This window comes from Phasianus colchicus, chromosome Z (assembly GCF_987193195.1).
Source record: "Phasianus colchicus chromosome Z, bPhaCol1.hap1.1, whole genome shotgun sequence".
NCBI lineage: Eukaryota > Metazoa > Chordata > Aves > Galliformes > Phasianidae > Phasianus > Phasianus colchicus.
In genome coordinates, this window is record NC_143476.1 from 62,941,481 (window position 1) to 62,962,192 (window position 20,712).

At 34.4% G+C, this 20,712-nt stretch overlaps 1 protein-coding gene across 6 annotated transcripts in view; it reads left to right on the plus strand.

The window, feature by feature from the left end:
* Positions 1-20,712, plus strand: part of PTPRD (protein tyrosine phosphatase receptor type D) — a 353,935-nt gene that overhangs the window by 269,340 nt on the left and 63,883 nt on the right. For 5 of the 6 annotated variants that reach the window (XM_090132658.1, XM_090132659.1, XM_090132660.1 and 2 more), the window contains 2 exons: positions 6,562-6,659; positions 17,062-17,185. In XM_090132658.1, the coding sequence (XP_089988784.1) occupies positions 6,562-6,659; positions 17,062-17,185 (222 nt within the window). Of the gene's footprint in view, positions 1-4,413; positions 4,534-6,561; positions 6,660-17,061; positions 17,186-20,712 lie in introns of all 6 variants that reach the window. The other variant, XM_090132663.1, reaches the window with a different exon arrangement.

Here is a 20,712-nt window from a genome sequence, read left to right on the forward strand (position 1 = left end):
AATTTGCACTAGGATACAATTCTATGTAAATCTTCCTTTACCTTAGATAGATGGATACTTCTGGCATGTTTATCCAGCTCCACACACTAACACTATTAAGTAACATGTAGGACAAATCTTTCCCAATGCAAATGTAGAGGAAATACAGAAAAGTTGTAGGTTTAGGACAGTAGGTTTGTTGGTTTTGCATCAGGATTGATGATTTGACATTACTGTTGTTATTATTATCTATTTATTTAACTTGTGGAAGTATCCACATTTTTCTTGAAGCTTTTCAGGTGCACCAGTTGCTTGTAATAAAGAAACCAAATACAGAAACAGAAAAGTTTATGATGAATCCATGATATGAAGTGATATGAGGGAAGAACATATAAAATTATGTTGGCACATTTAGATTGTCAGTTCTCACTGGGAGAAACACTCACTGTGGGAGAGAATGAAACAAACCTATAAAAGTCAAGGCTGTAAAACCCTGTAAAAGACTTTTATACAAGCTCTTTTTGAAAATCCTGGAAATCATATTTTTTGTTCAAGGAAGAGCAAATCAGATACAATCACCAAAATAATTCAAAAATTAATCCCTTGTGTTAATTTTGAAATTCTAACTTCTAGTGCAAAATAGTCTCATTACAATTAGTTATGCATGGCTATTTGAAAGAAATTATCAGAAAGAAGTATTTTATCTTCAGTGATATCCTCACAGTGATTTGGGCAACACTTATGTTGTACTGGTAGTAAAATTATTACTTCAACATGAAGATATAATAAAAATACACATTATAAACTACCAGCAAAGAAAATATCTTGCTTTCTTATCACTTTTTCCTGTCAATAAGAAATTACATTCCTCTCTGATCTTTTACTTGCCTAAGGTTTTTCCTATCTTACTTTGTCCATGAGGGGTAAAATTCATTTCTGGCTTTAATTCTCTGTAGGTGGAGCAACTCCACAGAAAACAAAACAAAACAAAACAACAACAACAAAAAACCTGACATTTTGCTTTGACATTTGGAATAGCCCACAGTTCTACATCTGAGAACAAGATCTTATGTCCACATGTATAATCCAAAAAAAGTATATTTTTCAGATAAGTCCATATGCAAGTGAGTGGGTCACAGCTGTGCCAAGTTTTTTTTTGAGTAAACATGAAAATAGTCAGTCTCTCAGCTGCACAAAGGATTTCATTTATGAATCTGTTATTCTTCTGTAACTACGGTAGCTGAGGGAAAGTCACATTCTTCCCATTCAACAAGTTTTCACAAAATATGGGATTAACATCATCATCCAGGTGCAAAAATTTCGTCTCTTTATGCCACGTGGGAGAGTAAAAATAGAGAAGGGGTAATAATTAAGCCCTCACAAAGGGTTCCATCAGATGAGGAAGAGCAGCTTTGTACAGAGGAGAATAATTGATGTTGAATAGTTTGAGTGGGTTATGAGAAACCTAAGGCTTGGCGAAAGACTTCAATCTGCCAATCAGACAAAGAAATGAATTGATTAGTTCCTGAAAAATGGCTGTTTTTTCTTCTCATTTAAGTGCAGTATGTGTCACGCTTATAAGTAATTTGCTTAATTGGATGCCAATTAAACAATTATCTCATTATCTCATATGAACTAAATAAGATACTTTGAAATACAAGAAAAAATAAAATAAAATAATTGCAGCCCCAAATTGAAGATTCTGCTTTTTAATTTGGTAATAAATGCTCATTAATCTCTTAGTCTTTGAATTCCGTAGGAAAAACATACAAGTAACAAAAACGGAAAAAAGTGATGCCTGGTTTTAGTCACCTCTTCTAGAAAGAAAGTTCTTTCCCATGTTTTTTTGTACACAATTTCTGTTTGTCATGAGAAGGTGATAAGCTGAAAAAAGAACTGATGTTTTTCTCTGTGGCAAAACCAAGCGGGAATAGCTTCCTCACAGTGAACTATCCAATATGCATTTTACACATGTGTGAACTTGTCTCAAATGAATGATTTAAGCACCTTAAGTGAGATTTAGGTTCAGCATGCAAAAAATAAAAAAAATAAAAATAAATAAAAAAAAATAAAAAAAAATCTGATTTCTCAATTGTTTGCTATCTAACCTAGATAATAAAACCTAGGTAATAAAAATCTGCTTAGCTGGAAGGTGGAGTTCACGATTCTGTTGCTCTCCAAAGTAATTTTTTTCTTCTTTGGGTATTAGCCAGTGATCTTGTAACACTCTAATGAGCCAAGCAATTTCTAGATCAGGGTCTGAACACCTTTCAGACTATTTCTCACTGTAGAGAGCTTTTATAGCTTGCTAAGAGTGGGGTGTTCCACTTTGATACCCTAGGGATTTTGGCAAGTCTAAGTCTGATACACAAGAAGAATTACTTTTGTTACAGAATAGTTAAGCCACCTTAGAATTATTCTGAAATAAAAGTGGCTTCATTTTGAAGTATTATATGCATGTGTGTAACTATTTTAAAACAGATATTGCAGAGTAACATTTCTCCAGAGCTTGTGATTTTAGTTCTGTACACAAGATCACTCTGAGTTAACAGAAAATTTAAAGTAATAGTGATTTGGCTAATATATGAAAGGCATCCTGGATGGATTTTCATGGATAGCAAATTCCTACCAAAATCAGGACCATCTTTCATCTTTTCAATTTCCTATGTCCCAATTTTACATTTGTTTTTATTTTTCTGATAATAGAAAGTATAAGCCATTACTGATTCCTTACTCTTTCTATAATAGGACAACATTTTAATGTAGATTGATATGTGGGACTGCATCTTTGTAAATGAATAAAAATGAGTATGTAATAAGTGAACATTTAAAATACAAAAGTGATAATTTGATTTACATCATTAATATAATACATTTCATAAAGAAATATCTCTGAAAATAGGATAACCCATTTTCATTTCATCTGAATAATGTTCTGTACTCTAGCAGATGTTTACTATATTTCCTTTTTTAAATAATTTCTTAATTATTGTGGGCAGTCAACATATATGTTCAGATTTATAAGTAAGTATGTTCGGCAGATGTTTTTAAAAGCCCTTAGTGTAAAACATTGACAATAACACAAAATCCTAATTTAATAAACTATTGTCAAGGCCGAAACATCCACTTGTTTCTGTCAGGTAAAGAATTGCACTGTGCAAATATAGTGCCTGGATAAAGACTGCAGGTAAATTCTGACCTTACTTTCCCAGCTGTGCCTTAAAACTGTGGCACACATGGTAACCCTTGTTTCTTGGTTTTATGCTTAACACAGATTAATCAGAAGATATTTATGCACAGTAATTTAAACATACATTTTAATTTAATTCTTGCAGTGTGCTATTATACCAGGCTGTGTAAGATCAATTGAATTTAACAGTTTTCTACCAAGTCTGGAAATAAACACTCATTATAAATACAATTTCAACTGTGTTTTGCATGTATTTTTTTTTTTTTCTATTAATTTTTTTTTTCAGTGTTTTTTTTTCTCCTAATTTCTTACTTTAAGGAAGGTTTTAAAGCATGGATTTGGCATGGTGTTTCTTTTGATTTAACAGCATGTCACAAAACCTGTTGAAATTTAACTGTATTTTGTCTGAAATCCTTTTGTGTTTTTGTAGCACATGCTGATTTATGTGGAGAAGTGTCAGAAAATAAGTGTATTTTCTTATTTTTAGCCACAAAAATGTTACCTGTGTTTTGGGTGGGGCTTTGAGTCAAGTTGGAGTAGGAGCCTTGTGATTCTACACAAGATCTTAACATGTTCATTCATAACATATTCTATTATGATGCTTGTTATGATTCACAGACTGATTACATAGCAAAAGATTTCTAGCAGTTCTCTTTAAGAAAATAACTACTTTTAGCATCTTAGTAGAGCATACTTTGTATATTATTTGAAGCAAGTTCAAAAGTGTTTAAATGTAACTGCCTAAAGTAAATCCTGGAGAAAGGAGGTTTACATGTGGTCAAAATTATCAAGTTTCAGAAGTGTTCAGTATTTTTATTTTCTTATAAAGAAGTTTTTACATCGAGTTTCAATTTGCACAAAATGTTTAATATGAGTTCTCCCTTTAGGAATATTAGCTGGCATGTGGAGGAGCACATAAATAAGAACAGTTTAAAAGTACTGGATAATCAACATTAAAAAAAAAAAAAAAAAAAAAAAAAAAGTCCTTCACAGAAAACTAATTATTGACATTTTTGATGCTGCTGTTTTAGTCAGGTTCATCATGTATACAAGAAGTCTCATCTCTTTGGTTTTATATTCTTTATACTTACTGTAGGGTAGTTGGACTCTAAACACCTTAGTTGAGTTTCCACACTGTTTTGTGCATGTCTGAAGTGCCTGTATGTACAAGATTGATTGATTATGGTGATCTACTACTGTTACTAATTTGTTTCCCATTTCCAATTGGCTTTTACTTTTTTCAGCTTTGAGCAGTAATTCAGTCCCCTACGCCTCCCTGATTGGCTCTGTGTCCTCCCTCTCTAGCCAAACTACCACTCAGTCCTTATATGATAATAACTCTCTCCCACGATTCGCTCGAAAAGGTCTAAACATCTTTGTCTCTATTATTTTCTCTGTTCAAGCACTGTTTTAGATGTACATCAGTCCACCTCCATTTCTGGATCAATCTAGAGTTCTCTTGTGCCTTTTCACTGACATATTTTCCATAGGGGTGCTTGATCTGGATCAATGAGTTAACTGTTAGATGTGTGTTAGTCTGTCACCCGCACTCTTCTGAGAATGAGTGAAATTTCAAAGAAAATGGGAGACAACCTGAACTGATTCAAATGATTCATTATAGGCTGATTTGTTAACTGAAATTTCTAATAAGTCTCCTCATTAGAAATAAATATTCTGTTTTGTTAGTTGACTGGCAAATTGTTTTTATGTCTACTTTAAATACTGTTTCAACATCCCATATGTGCTATGAAGGTAATACAAAAATATATGTTTATAGAGTCAGTTAGGGTCAGTGTTGCTGGACATAATTAGTATTTTGCTTGAAAAGACAAACAAAAAGAAAAGAAGAAGAAAGAAAGAAAGAAAAAAAGAGAGAGAAAGAGAGACAGAGAGTGAGAAGGAGAGAGAGAAAGAAAAACAAGCTATAGTGACTGTGTTGTAATCACATGGTCATTTTCAGCTACACAATAGGAAATGCAAGTTAACTGTCGTAGGCGTGTTCTTGAAATTCACGGTGACAAAGCAAATGACATTGTGCAACATGGCTTCCAGCTTGAGCCCCCTTGAGTCATCACTGTTTTCCTTTTATAATTTCAAGAGATTCTGGGGTTCACTAGTTTATTTTTTCTAGCCAGCTCTGATTTTCCACAAGCAATTGAAAACTCACTTCAATTAAGCACATGGAGAAGAATGAAACCAGTTGGATGAGGGTCATGGAGACACACACTGAAACAGTGCTGTTCACAATTTTTTCCTGTCAGATCTTCAGCTGGCAGATTATGCTAGTTGGCCCCACATCTCTTCTGTCCTTTTGCCTTGCTGTCCCTATACTCCCTTCCTCACCCATATCTATCTCTGTTTCCCAGCTCTTAGTTTTATTTTTTACTTAGTATCTTCATCAGTAGACAAAGATGTTTACACCTGAAGTAGATTGTAGGTACTTTCGGGGGTTGATAAATGGGGTTATAGATAAAGCGTATTTTAAAGTACTAGTGCAGTCAGTATGTGTGTCCAGCTAACCTGTACAACCCCTGCTTCTACAATCTGCTACTAGTGAAAACATTTTTGAAATTCTAACTGTCTGATGTCTGATTTTGTCTTCAGTGCCTGTTGTCTAAAAGCAATAATGCATGCTATTCTAGTCATTTGTATTTGCATGTGAATGTCAGTAACCTCGAAGTTTCATAAAATATTTTCAGTATTTTTAATTTAGTCAGAATGCATAGTCAGTTTTCTAGACCTTTTTTATATCGTTATTAATCCTCAAGCTATCCATTTCATTTTACCTACATTAATTTTATAAGTTAGTTTTAAGTTCTAGGTTTCTTTGTTTTGTACCATTTCCTTTGCAGGTTCAGGTGTCTGCGGTTACCTTGGTAACCTTCATCTTTCAAGTTCGTTTTTCTTGATTATGCATAAGTCACTTTGCTTTCTGTCAAAATACTATTCTTTCCCCTTTAGGGCTCTTTCAGTGTCTGTTTCTCAGTTCATCTTTCCTCATCTAAATCAATGCAGTTTCCATTTCATATAGTGCAGGAGAAGAAGTTTGAAATGACATTAAGAGTCATTACTCAAAGCAGAGATCGACATCAGATCTAACTGTTTCATTTTTCCATGCCTAGATAATGTCATTGACTCATCTTTTTTTCCTTTAAACTAGGAATGTTAGCTTTGGAAATATGCTTGGTGACTTCTTTTAATTTGGCTTCAGAGCTCATCTATCCAGAGCATGTTGTGCTTTGAGTAACCAAACTATTTGCCTGCTCCTCTCACTATGACATCTTTACTATTTATACATTTCTAGCCATTCTAATTACGACATTGTTTTATTTCTTCAGTGCTGTCATCACTGTAGTTTATTTTAAATTTGGTTCTTCTTTCTTTTCCAACAGGTATGGCCAGTCACCCCCCAATACCTATCTTGGAACTTGCAGATCATATTGAAAGACTGAAAGCAAATGACAATTTGAAGTTCTCACAGGAATATGAGGTAATTTACTTTCTCGCTTCTCAAATTATCAAAAATATTGTGGTTTTGTTTTGTTTTGTTTTGTTTTCCTCTAGGCTTATCCCTGATATGTATCCACCATGGTGATGCCATTTTTGTATGATAAAGTCATGGTAAAGTAAGTCCATTGTGTAAGATGACTACATCAGTGAGGTGGCTCACTGTTAACAGGATCATACAGTCCACAAAGAAGAAATTACAGTCCACTATGTTAATTTTTCATAGATTAAAGAATTAGCACTTGCCTGATACATGTGACTGCTTGACAGTGAGATCCTTTAAATGTGTGATGTATTTAGAGCCTTGACAGGAATTGTTTAAGATGAATACCTATTATTATAATACAGAAATATAACTGATGATTATTTAATTAAACAGTGATCAAAGTTAGGACTGTTCAGAAAAATAGTCTCATTAGATATCAAAAGGTCTGTGTAGTCTCTACAAATAATGGAAATAAATTCTTTTGAAGAGCATCTCAGGGATCTTGTTTATTGTTGCAGTAAAAAATGTGGAGTATCTTTTCACATTTCTACATGAAAAAAATGTCTTAAGTATAAAGATACATGAAGGATAAGACAGGGAAATCTGTGTAATGACATTCAACGTGGAAAAAAAACAAACAAAAAAAAAACAAAACAAAAAACAAAACAAAACAAAAAAAACAAACAAAAAAAACCCTAGTATTTAGTATGAATTTGCCAATCATTTTCTGTTGTACTACAGAATTACTCCTTGGATTACCTCTGTGGGAAATAAATGATGAATGCCATTACAATTCATACAATGTAGTATAATTTCCTTTCTTTACCTATTAAATCATAAAAATAATCTTGAAAATGTAATCTTAACCATTTACAACCAGTGTTGTGAAGATGTGCTAAATTATTAAAACTTGGTATCAATATTGTCAGAACTGTTTACCTATATAAACAGCCCTATACATCCTGTATTTCATTTTACATTACTTTTTTTTTATAAAATAAGTCATCTGGGGCAGAGTAATCAGACATTAAGGATTAAAATGTGACCAAATATAGATCAACATCAAGCTTTGCTCACGTTGGTTTGCCCAAGGAACAGTCAAAAATTACTTTTGAAATCTCAACTTTAGAAATGCCACTTTGTTTCTAACTAGTTCAGTGTTCACCCATTTTAAACAAAATTGCTGAAAAACTCTGCTATTTGATTTCATGGTCTAGTGTAGGCAGTATTCTAAGGCTGCAGTTTGGTGATCACTGTAGGTCATTTCCCTGTCTTGGCTGTGCATTCCTGTTGTTTCTCTTGTGCCAATACTGGCACAAACACATGTGCAGCTGTTCAAGGATTGTCTCAGGAAATAGATTTAGATGAAAACTAATTGTTTTATTTTTCTTTGCTATTTTCAGTTGGATCAATTCCCTAAACTAGCTAACCACATAGCTGTGTGAGCTCTAGTGCCAGCACAAGGGAACTGGTGGGAACATTTGTGATTGGGGATTGGGATCTTGCCTTTCAGCAGCAGTCCTCACTGATGTCTCTTAAGAGTAACTATCAAAGCAAAGATGGGTACAGATGGTAACAGTTCAGTTATTGTCACTTCAGATTATGTTTGAACTGGTAACACAGAATGGAAAAGAGAGATGTTTTGTATTCTTGAGTTAAAGGCAAAGGTAAAACCTGTAGCAGGAAACTATTGATTTTTATTGCTTTTACTTCTCCTTTGGAGAAACATTTTTAATCAGTGGTCACCTATGTATATGTGTATATATATATAAACCTGCCTTTTTCTCCTTACACTCCATTATTTCATTTATTCTTACTATCAAATTTAGAGGGGAGGGGAGGGAAGGGGAAGGGAGGGGAGGGGAGGGGAGGGGAGGGGAGGGGAGGGGAGATCCAAAGCAGATTCCTGGTTTTTGTGTAGTTTCTTACTTGTCATCTGAGATCTGCTGTCATTCATTGCTTTATACCCTTAAGAGATTAGAATCAGAATCATACTTTTTTTTTTTTTTTTTTTTTTTTACTTTTTTGGAGAGGATCTATCATAGTAATACAAATATTGCAATATTGGCCTTTGCATGTTATTGCATGAGTTAGAGTGTGTGTGTATGTATGTATGCTGGTTATTTAATAAGAGAACCCATATATATTATCAATCTTTAACACTGAGTATTGGAAAAACTAAAAGTGTATTTTGACTCTGCTGAACAGTGCCATGCTATTTAGTTTTACTGTCACTTTTCAATATCAGTTGGAAGGATCTCTGATGAGAAGACAATTTACCGAATGTACTACATTTCTTTTTATATCTCAAGCTTCAACAAGATAAACCCTGGACACTAATAAAATATGGTGTGTTTTCTATGGAAAAAGCAATTATAAAGCTTATTGATATAAAACACTTTAAAAATCTATGAAGATCAGATAGCCTACTGAATGAACCTGTACCAGAAACAGCTGCACTTAACTTTCATATCATTACAGATACTACTGACCTATATGCAAAAATGAATTCATTCTCAGGAAAAACAAAAATAAATAAAAATAAAAATCTGTCTTATTTATTTTTACAGTAGTTTCCTCAGTAGTTTTCTTTTTCTTTTTCTTTTTTTCTAAAATTCAAAACAGCATTTATTGATATTCTACACTTGTACTTTCATAGGATGTGTTCCATTTACTGAGAAACAATTAGTGTAGTCAGTAAACTTTTAACAGTTTTTGTCTTTTTACTAATACCACCTATGTTGTTGCTTTCACAGAGTTTATAGATGCTTATTTCCAGCTACAATAGTCTCTGAGCCAGTAAAATAGTTAGAAGTGACAATTTTGAAGACACAGTGCAGAAATCTGAATTGGCAGTAGTCAAGATTAATAGCAGTGTATTATAACCTTACTTTGTGCTGTGAAAGCCTCTTTGGACTAACACCATTTATTTATGCTTATATAATTAAAAGAATATTCAGATACAAGAAAGCTGATGTTAATATAGTGTAATGCTAGGTTTTGGACTGATAGCTAATGCTATTTGCCAAGAAATTCCATGGAGATTTTTATAAAATCCATGTATTATAATAAATGTCAGCTTTACTTTACCCAACCAAAACCACAGATATATGAAGGAATAGAAACATAGTCCATTTCAGCAAGAAAAATCATTCAAGAATATAGTATATAGGGATTGTTATATGTAAATCTTTTTTTTTTTTTTTTTTTTTTTTTTTTTTTTAAAGATTCATCTGCATTTTTTAGAGCGTTTATGGAGGGAAATGAAGAAAGCAGTGGAGAAGGCGTTTAAGATAGATCCTTAAGCTGCATGGAACAAATCTTGAACACACACAGAAGCATTGTTGACAGCATTTTAAAAACATTGAAAACTTAAAGCAGCACCAATGTTCACTGTGAAACTCTTACAAATTATAAAGAATTGCTTTATTTCACATACTCTTTCAAAACAAGAGGATGCTTTAATAACAGGAATATTGAAACTAAGCTGTTCTTTTCATTCCTCATCTGCTCCTAGTATTTTTTTCCTGCTTGGAGTATAATCCTCTGTTTTCAACACTTAGTTATTTCTAACATAACTGGTATGATATCACATGCAGAGGATTTCAATCATGGAAAATAAATGGATTTCATCTTAAGATGGAAGGCAAATACAAAATGAGTTCTGAAAAAATTTATATAACTTTTATGTAACAAAAATTTGCCTTCAAAGTAAGTTTTCCTCCATTAAGTGCACTTTAGCAACATAGAAATGTACCTTCTTAGATGTCATTGGAAAACAGTTTTAAGCAAATCTCATTTTGCCTTAGAATTATTGCTTGATATGTTAGAGGAAATATCTTTGTTCTCAAGAGGAACTGGCAAAAGCTTTAGATGTGGTTCAAGCTGTGCCAGGGGAGATTTAGGCTGGACGTTGCGAAATACTACTTCTCTGAAAGAGTGTCAGGCAGTGGAATGGGCTGCTCAGCGAGGTGGTGGAGTCACTGACCCTGGAGGTGTTCAAGAAATGTTTGGATTTTGTGTTGAGAGATATGGTTTAGTGAGAACTGTTGGTGATAGGTGGATGGTTAGACTGGATGATCTTGTAGGTCTTTTCCAACCTTGGTGTTTCTGTGATTCTGTGTTTATGTCTGCTTTTGAACAGTTTGCCATTTTCCACTCAGATTCAACAGGAAATCTCCATGCATTTTCAATTCAATTTCTAAGACAAAAATGAAAACTCATTTGAGCACCAACAAAATTTTCATGCAAAAAATATGGATTTGTCCACCATATCACTTGAGAATGGCAAACTTTACTGTATGCTGTGAAAAACTCTGCCTTAGAAGGAAAATATAATTCCAATGGCAGGTTGACATTAGGTTGTATTAAAGTTCATGCATTATGTTTTTGTAATACAGTGCATAATTCTCATTCTATTATCTAGTTTCCTGCATAATATAATACTATCTTCTTATAGATTCATTAGCTATATGAAATTCTTAGTGCAGTTGCTGACACAGGTAAAACAGGGTGAAAATGTTCAGTTTTATGGGTAGTTGACTACTTTTTTCAGTTGTGCAGTCTATTTGAATTGACATCATGTTAAATTTCTTTTTTTTCATTCTTCTTCTTCTAACTAGACTTCATTTTCTTTGTTAACTCATGCTTTTTGTTAATCTAATTTGGATCTCAAACAGAGCACCTGAAGTACTGAGAAATTCTGTAGGAATCGTACTTCCTTCTCTTTCTGGTTTTGTGAAACTTCTGTAGTAATTAGCAGTGTCCCATACACACAAACTCAAACCTGCTGGCTCTTCATTTGTTGGTGTAGCAACTCTTAGAAGAGCATTTTTCCATAACAGTAAGCATCTTACACCAGGAAGATTATTGTTCTCCTTCCTTTCTCAGTATTACACCAGTATGTACTCTCAGGTGACTGGCAATGTTAGCAATGAACATTTGCCTGAAGGAAAACTTCACAGTGAGCAGGTGTAGAGATTAGTGTGGTGAGTCCTTCAGAATTCTTTCAGAAACACTTTCTTGTTACCATGACTCATAGTAAAGGAACTGTTTTGTGTAGGATGCATCATATACATATTTCTCAAGTATTTTCCTAGTTAGAGTTAGGGTTTTTTTGTTTGTTTGTTTTTCTCTCTCAGCAGCCAACTATTTAGAACACAATAGCTGAAAGATTAGTCAAAGCATGGGAGGGTAATAACAGTATTATGGATATCTTTATTTCCTTTGCATAAAGCACACATACTCCACAGTTGTATTATGAAGAAATCCAGTTCTCTGTTAGTGACAGCTTTATTGAAGACAAGCTTTCACAATGAATATACTAGAAATCCTATTAAAGTGCCATCCATTAAACCATTAAACCACTCATTAAAACTGTTAGTACAGACTTGTTATTCATGAGTTATCAGTTTTTCACACTTCTGAAATATGTCTGCCAATATCACTCTACTCTTTGTTCCAGTATGGCTATTAAATCTGAGGAAATATAGATTGACATTCTTTTGCCAAAAAAAAAAAAAAAAAGCATTTAATGGGATGGTTGTTAGGCCACAAAGTGGTTTGGATTGGTGGGAAAAGGCGGAAAGATTAAACTGCAGGCCCATTTGCTCAGTTTTGATGTAATTTATGCTAACTATGTCTGCATGCAGGACTCAATCATTGAGATACACCATCTCACTATATATCACAGAAAGAAATAAGTGTGGCATATAGTATGCTACTGTGTTTTAAACATCCTTATCTACTTCTACAAATAGTTGACAATGAAAGATAGTGTTTGATTTTTTTCAAGGAATGGAAAACCTGCTTTAGATTACCTAAATATTAAGGACTGAAAAATGGAAGAAGGATACAGAGCAGATAAGTTTAAGCTTTAAATGCAAAGTATTATTCATAAATTATAAACACACATAGGTAACTATTAGTTACTTATATATTAACTATATATGTTAAGTTATATATTATCTATAAGTATAATATAGAGCTGATGTTCTTTCTGATAATGGGCAAAAATCTACTTAGAACATGATGTTCTAAGTGTAAATAATTGTAAAAAAAAAAAAAAAAAAAGTAAAGTATTAATCATATTTAAATTTACTTTAGTAAAAACAGTGAAGATCAGGCATAGTATATCCTTCTGTTCAAAACACAGAAAATGCGCATCAGCATTACTTCTTGCTGGGGAAGCGTGTAAACAGTATATTTGTATATGTACCTCTCAAAAAGTAGCAATGGTTGGCATAGATGTGACTTATTCTTGGTCAAGTAATTGCTTTATTTAAAAAACTGTTTATGTACACTTGTTTTAAAATATTTTGAACATCTTTCATTTATTTTGGAATTACTATCTTCTTCAATATTACTAGGCCTCTGAATAAAACACATATAACTATGTAAAATATTGAAAATATAGCCAGTGAACATCCTGAACAAGTTTCTGTATTTATAGAAACACAGAATTGTTGAATAGCTTGGATTGGAAAGGACCCTCCCTCAGTCTTTCTTTATAAGAGGGGTGCTCCAGCTCACTGATCAACTTTGTGGCCCTCCTCTGGACCCCCTCCCACAATTTCCGTGTCTTTCTTGTGCCAGGAGCTACAGACGTGGAGGTAGTACCTCAGGTAGGACCTCTCAAGGACAGAGTAGAGGGAGACAGCCACTTCTATCATTCTTCTGGCCATCCTTCCTATGATGCAACCTGGAGTACAGTTGGTTTTCTGGGCTGCAAACATGTACTGCTGTCAAACTTTTCATTTGTCAGGACCCCCATGTCCTTCTTTGCAGGGCTGCTCTCAGTGAATTCTTCTCTCAGTCTTTAAACATATTTGTATTGCCCTGACTCAAGTGCAGCACCTTACATTTGGTCTTGTAGAATCTCATTAGGTTTATGTGGGACCACTTCTCAAGCTTGTCCTTCTGAATGACATCTCTTCCTTTTACACTCTATCAACTGCAGCTCTCAGATTAGTGCAGACAAATATCAAAGGCTTTGCAGAACTCCAGATACGTGACATCAGTTCCTCTTCTTGCTTTCACTCCATAAAAGGCCACTACAATGACTGGGCTAGGTCATCAGCTTTTGGTGAAGTCATGCTGGCTTTCTCATACTTTTCATGTATTTTAATATAGCTTCCACGAAGATCTGTTCCATGGTTTTCCCAGAGACAGACTAGACTCACAAGTTTTCAGTTTGCTAGGTCTTACCTTCTATCACTTTTAGTGGGAATAATGTTTTCCTTTTTTCAGTCACCAGGGACTTCATCTGACAGCTGTGACTTTTCAGCTTTGATGGAGAGTTGCTTGACAACAACTTCTTCCAGTTACTTCAGGATCTTGGGATGTATGTCATTTGAACCCATAGACTTGTACTCATTCACTGTAATGAACTTGAACTTGCACTGCTCTTACTGTGAAGGAGAATCTACTCCTTCAAAAATAGCCTAGAGTTTCAGGGGCGTAATAGACATGGGAAACCTGAGTGCCGCTGAATACTAAGGCAAAAAAACATACTGAGTAAGCCTTCATAGTTGAAATCCTCTATCAGGATGAAAGCCTGTGAGTACAATGCTTTTCGTAGTTGAGGCAAGAAGGTCTCATCAAAAGGTTCTTCTTGATCAGGTGGCTTGTAGTAAACCCTGACTACCAGATGTCTTTTATTGGTCTGATCCCTAATTTTAATCCACAAACTCTCAGCATGATCCTGGCTGTTTCTCAGAGGCAGCTCTTTGCAGTCTCTTACATAGAAGGCAACTTCCCATTTCTCCTACCCTGCCTATATCTTCTAAAAACCATGAAGCCCTCAACTGTAGTGTTGCAGTATTCCATTTGTTCAATTCATTCCAACATGTTTCTATGACCATTATTAGATCATAGTTTCTAATTGCACTACTGTTTCCATCTCTTCCTTTTTATTTCCCATGATGTATGCATTAGTGTAGAGACACTTTAGCTGAGCTACCAGCCATGATACCTTCTTGGAGGGACCCTCTCCCATTTCTTGTTCCCTGTTATGTCCTGAAGTGACTCTGTTCCCTGATTCTTCTTTGCCTCTTTGAGTGGAAAAGTCTAGAAAGTCAATCCCTTTCTTCCTTCACATTTAGTTTTAAGCTTTGTTAATCAGTCCAGCCAGCTTGCTTCCTGGAAGATTGTTGCCTCACCTAGTCAATTGCATCCTATCTTGTGTCAGCGTGCCCTTCTCAAAGTTGCATCAGAGATCATAGAACCCAAAGTCATCATCCATACATCCATACATCCATTTATCCATACATCAAATAATTCACCTGATTTGTTTGCTTCCTTCTTCCTCTTTCCCATTTCATAACAGGGAAGACAGAACACTGCCTGCACTCCTGATCCCTTCAAAATCTTTCTAATCTTTCTTTACTATTTTGTAGTCTCGTTGCAACCTCATGACCCAACTTAAAGGAACAATGTAGTAGTCCTCAAGCAATACACAGCAAACTGAAGCTAAGTTGATCAAATGTTATCCTTTGGTTCCCTACACAGAAATGCACAGGTACTCTGTGACCTTTGTGCCAGGCATTCAGACAACAGGACTTTTTGGAGTAATCTCAAGAAAGAAGCAACATTATTCTCATAATACTGAAAAAATATAACATATATACATTCTTAAGAATCATGCGGTGTTCTGGATAGTCAAACAGAAGTTATTAATCTAATGAATATATACTGATTGCATAAATTAATTTAGCCCATGCTCATTGTCTGATAATACCAACTGTAGTAGATTACAGGTCTTATTTTTAATTTAATTAAATGGACTTGTAACTGTTGTAAAACAATCTGTGAGGAATCAGTGTAAGTAATGTAAAATGATGGCTTGCTGCTGTAGTTGCTGTATGGAGCTTCATTGCTGATCCACTAATGGTAAAAAACCCTTATCTAGGCATATCTCCTTGATAGTTTTCAGTATTTAGAGCAAGTTGGCCCAGGGAACTGCTGATTTTTACAAGGATTGAGCAAAGGATGTGTGTTGTAAACATGGGCTGTCTATATATATGTTGATAAAGCACTTTTAAGGTCTCTGATGATACAGAAAGAGAAAGTAAAATAATATGTGATTCATTATGACTTCTCAATGCAAAGTGACCTTCTATACAGCCAGTAACATGGCAGACATAAGCATGTACCATCTACCATTTATTTAGCATTTGCCCAACTGTATATATACATCAATCGTAGAGGAAACAGTACAGCACTGAATTCTCCTAGTGAAGCATCAAGGATAAGAGGAAAAACTTCAGTACACATAAGCCTATTGAGGCCAAAGGTGCTGCACTTCAGTCAGGGCCATCCCAGATGTGTGTACAGATTGAGAGAAAAATTCATTGAGAGAAGCCATGCACAGAAAGACATAGGGATCCTGACAGATGAAAACCTTGACATGAGCCAGCAGTGAGTGCTTGCAGCCCAGAAAACCAACTGCACCTCGAGGTGCATCGAAAGAAGTATGGCCAGTGGAGTGACCAAAGAGTCTGTCCCACTCTGCTCTGCCCTCAAGAGGCCCTACCTGGAGTACCACGTCTGGGTTTGGGGCTCCCAGCACAAGAAAGAATAGAGCTGCTGGAGGGGGTCCAGAGAAGGACCATGAAGATGATCAGAAGGCTGAAGCACCTCTCTTATGAAGAATGGTGGAGGAAGCTTGTTTTGTTTAGCCTGGAGAAGCCCTCAGAGAGACTACATTGTGGCCTTTCATTTTTTAAAGAAATCTTATCAAGAAGGTGGAAACCAACCTTTTAAATGGGAAGATATAGATAGGACAAGGAAATAGAAAATCAATAATCATTACACTTTCCCTTGTTCCCTGATTAGTATTGATATGAACTATTTGTCTAGAGCCAAAATGAAAAATAACAGTGATAATAAAAGAAAAAAGAAAACTCATAAAAAACAAGATTTTTTTCTTTTGGAAAAGCTCTTCAGTTTTACTTTTTATTTAGTAAGCAGAATACTGAGTTTTTGAACATGTGCATGTCGTAATAGATCGATATAAAAATGTTTATCCACCTTCTTCCCGGTGTTTTTAGGATTTCTGACATTTTTCTCATTCCCTGCTATATTGCTCACTTGCAAAGCAACAAAAAAAAAAAGTGATGCATACTGTATCCTTGCCTTTCTGAAGAGAAGGCAGTTACCTTGGACTTGAAGAGCTTATGTTTAAAATTTGTGATGAGAATTTCAGATGCATAAAATCTAAATGCTTGAGATGATACTATACAATATGCTACTAGATGTGCCAAAGTAATAATTTTCTTTCAAAATCAAAATGTTTTCATGGTAAAGCGATTGGGGCATAGCGTTTGTAAACTTCATAAATACAAATATGTAGTGTTTATATAAAAAATTTCTGTTCTTTCTCTCTTTTTCTCTTTTTAAGTCTATTGACCCCGGTCAACAGTTTACATGGGAACACTCTAACCTGGAAGTAAACAAACCAAAGAACAGATATGCAAATGTAATTGCATATGACCATTCTCGTGTTCTACTCTCAGCAATTGAAGGTAAGGAGAACTTTACAATTAAATTAAATAAATACTAAAATCCACTGTAATTCTAGCTCCAAATATCTTTGCATGTAAAAATAAATAAATACATAAATAAATAAAACAAAATAGATTTTTAGTTAAAATTAGTTACTACCAGTACATTTCTATAATGATAATCCTCTGACTTTCATTTACAGTAGTTCACTATGAAACTGCACTAAAATTGACGCAGGGTCACACACAGCACCAAATGATAATAGTACCAGGTCTCTGTATGTATGCCAAAGTGTTACCTAAAGTAAACCGTCATTGCTGTTTATTTGTGCTATTTCTGGAGAACAAATAGAGCAATTGTAAATTAAGGTTCTTACCTAGCAATAACATTTTCAACATACTTGATTATAGCGTTTCAGTTGCTTAATCTAGGAAGGAAAATAAATCTATTCAACTTCGTGTTTTCAGGGACAATATGGATATCTGTATTAAAACTTTCTTTTTATTTCTTTTTCATTTATAAAGTGAATATTAAATGAAAGTATTTAAACAAATGCACTTATGCAAACATTGTTGGAACTTCAGTACTTTACTACCAAAATTTTGGCAGAGGGGTATAATTACTTATTATCTTTTTTGGTCACATAATTCCCAAAAAAAACATGAACGTTTTAGATTCTTGACTTAAACTGTCAAAAATGACCAGCCTTAGGTATTTTATCTGTTTTAACAAGAGCTAAATCAACTCAAATTTCTTGTTTTCACTCAAGGGATTTTTTTTTTCTTATCAGTTTTGTCTTAAGATTAAGCTTCTTCCAATATGTGGCCGGATTTGCATTTAATTCTACATCATTGACAGTTATTAATCGTGGTCAGAATAAAACAGTTTATATATTAAATTGGAATTGTTTATATGAGAAAAAAAAAAAAAAAAAACTATCTCAGTTACTTTAACGGTGCTTGTGTATTATATATAAGATCTTGGGTATTCAAGATCATAATTTGAAACTAATATGCTACTAGTTAAACTGCAGAGAATTTAGATTTACGGTTATAAACAGTTTCTTGTATTTGGCTACCTCAGACTTGAAGACATTGGATACAGAAGGGGCAATATTAATAGGTGTCAACAATTTTATTAACAGCTGCTTGGTGATGAAAAAAGCAGGGTCAATGACTGAGGCTTAGATCTTTACTTACTGCAAATAGGTTTGAGGTCTTGATTATACGGATAAAAACTTCTCAAAGATATTAGAAAATTCAGTAATACACTTGAAGAATTTGCACCTGATAGTCTGCATACATTTGTTCCGTCTCTGAAGCTTGAGATGTAGTACTGACAACATTTTTTTTTTTTTTTAATGGCACAATATTTTGCATTGTTTAATTAAAAAAAAATAAATAAATAAGTAGCAGTATAGAGCAGTGCTGCCTACTGATAGAACTATGGCTCAACACTGATAAAATGATTTTAATTCATGTTATATTCAGTGCAATTCAAGAAAAGAATCCCATTCTGTGTCACTGAAATAGAGATACATGGTCAAGAAAAATCAACAATTGGACAGCTACTCTAAATTGTTATGTAAAGTTGTTTGAACAAAATGTTTAACCCAGGAATAAGTCTGTTTAACAAGATTTTCACAGGACAAAGAGTTATGTAGCAGAAGGGAATAAAGAAAAGAAAAAAAAAAAAAACCAGGAAAAAGTATAATTGCAAATCCATTTATTCATTAATTTTAAGCAAATCAGACTTCTGGGGTTAGAAAATTCTGCCAGGTTCCCCTTTTTGTCAGTGACTCATGAAATTTGGCTCCCTGAAAGAAAACAAACTCACTCCGAGAATAAGAATAAAAAACTTAGGGGAAAAACAAAACAAAAAAAAAATCAGAGTAACTGAAAGTATCAATTTATACAGTATACCTGTTAAAATAATAAATATTAAGAATATGAAAAATAAATAAATCTCATTTATGAATACAGTAATGAGCAGAGGCAATATACATTTATAATATTTCTCAATGTCATGATGAAGTGAACACTTCTAACACTAACACTCACTGACTTTAAATAAATAGAAATACTATAGCCCTATGGGATGTCGGTGTTGAATACAGAACAACAAATGAGATTTTTATCCATCTGGTGCACAAATTCCCTACCAGGGAATCATAGAATCGCAGAATCAAAGAATAATTAAGTTAGGAAGGGAACTCTTGAGGTCATGTGATCCTTCCCATCTGCTCAAATGAGGAAATATAGAGCAGGTTGTGTAGGAAGAAGTCTTTCAAAGATCACCCAGGAGAGAGAATTCACAACTATCCTGGGCAACCTGCTCCAGTGCTCCATAACCTACACAGTAGACTGCATCCCGTGTTCCATTTTGTGCCCATTGTCTCTTATTCTGTCACTGGATATCACTGAAAAAGGCATGGTACTATCTCCATTGCATCTTCTTTTCAGGTATCCAGGTACACTGATAAGAAATAAATATTTTGAATATAAGTTTAAAAAATAAATCTGTAGGTTACTATACAAGTTAATCAAGGTCTAAATTTGGCCTTCAATGCATTGTGTTACAAATATATGAAGAATCTTTGTTTGGATTTCACGTACAATTCTATAATATAGTCTTTGGGTACATCAGAGAGGGCACTTGAAAGAAAAGTGAAATTTTCTGTTATAATGAAAAAATAAAAGAACATATTGAAGTTTACTGTATTCATCTATGTGAATCTGAGCCCAAAATTTACAGATTAACAGACAAAATTAGACAAATGAAAAACAGCAAGCTCTATATTCTTTAACCTCTAAGGAATAAAAAAACTCTGGGGAAGAAATTGATTAGAAATTCAGTATTTTAAAAATGATTGTCAGTTCTTATAGTAGATGTCCAAGACGTAAGGTCTGCCATGTGGCATAGCTTTACATAATGCTAGTGATGAAAAAAAGTAAAAGATATCTAAATCTATCATATTTCAGCAGAGTGTAGAATCATAGAATGGTCTAGGTTGGAAGAGACCCTTAAGATCAAGTTCCAACCCCCCACTATAGGCAGAAATACCTTCCAGTGGACCAGGTTGCTCAAAGCCCCATCCAGCCTAGTTTTAAGTGCCTCCATGGTAGGGGCATTCACAACCTTTCTGAGAAACTTGTTCCATTGTCTCAACACTCTCACAATAAAAAATTTCTTCCAGAGATGTAGTCTAAATCTGCCCTCTTCTAATTTAAACTCATTTTGTGTTGTCCTTTCATTACATGCCCTTTTAAAAAGTCCATCCCCAGCTTTCCTGTAGGCTCTCTTCAAGTACTGGAAGTTCACTGTGAGGTCTCCCTGGAGCCTTCTCTTCTCCATACTGAAGAGCCTCAACTCTCTCAGCCTGTGCCCATAGGATAGGTGCTCCAGCCCTCTGATCATCTTCATGGCTCTCTTCTGGACTTACTCCAATACCTCTATGTCATTCTTGTATTGGGAGCCCCAGAACTGAATGCAGTAGTCCAGATGGAATATCAGGGGAGCAGAGTAGAGGGGCAGAGTTATCTCCCTT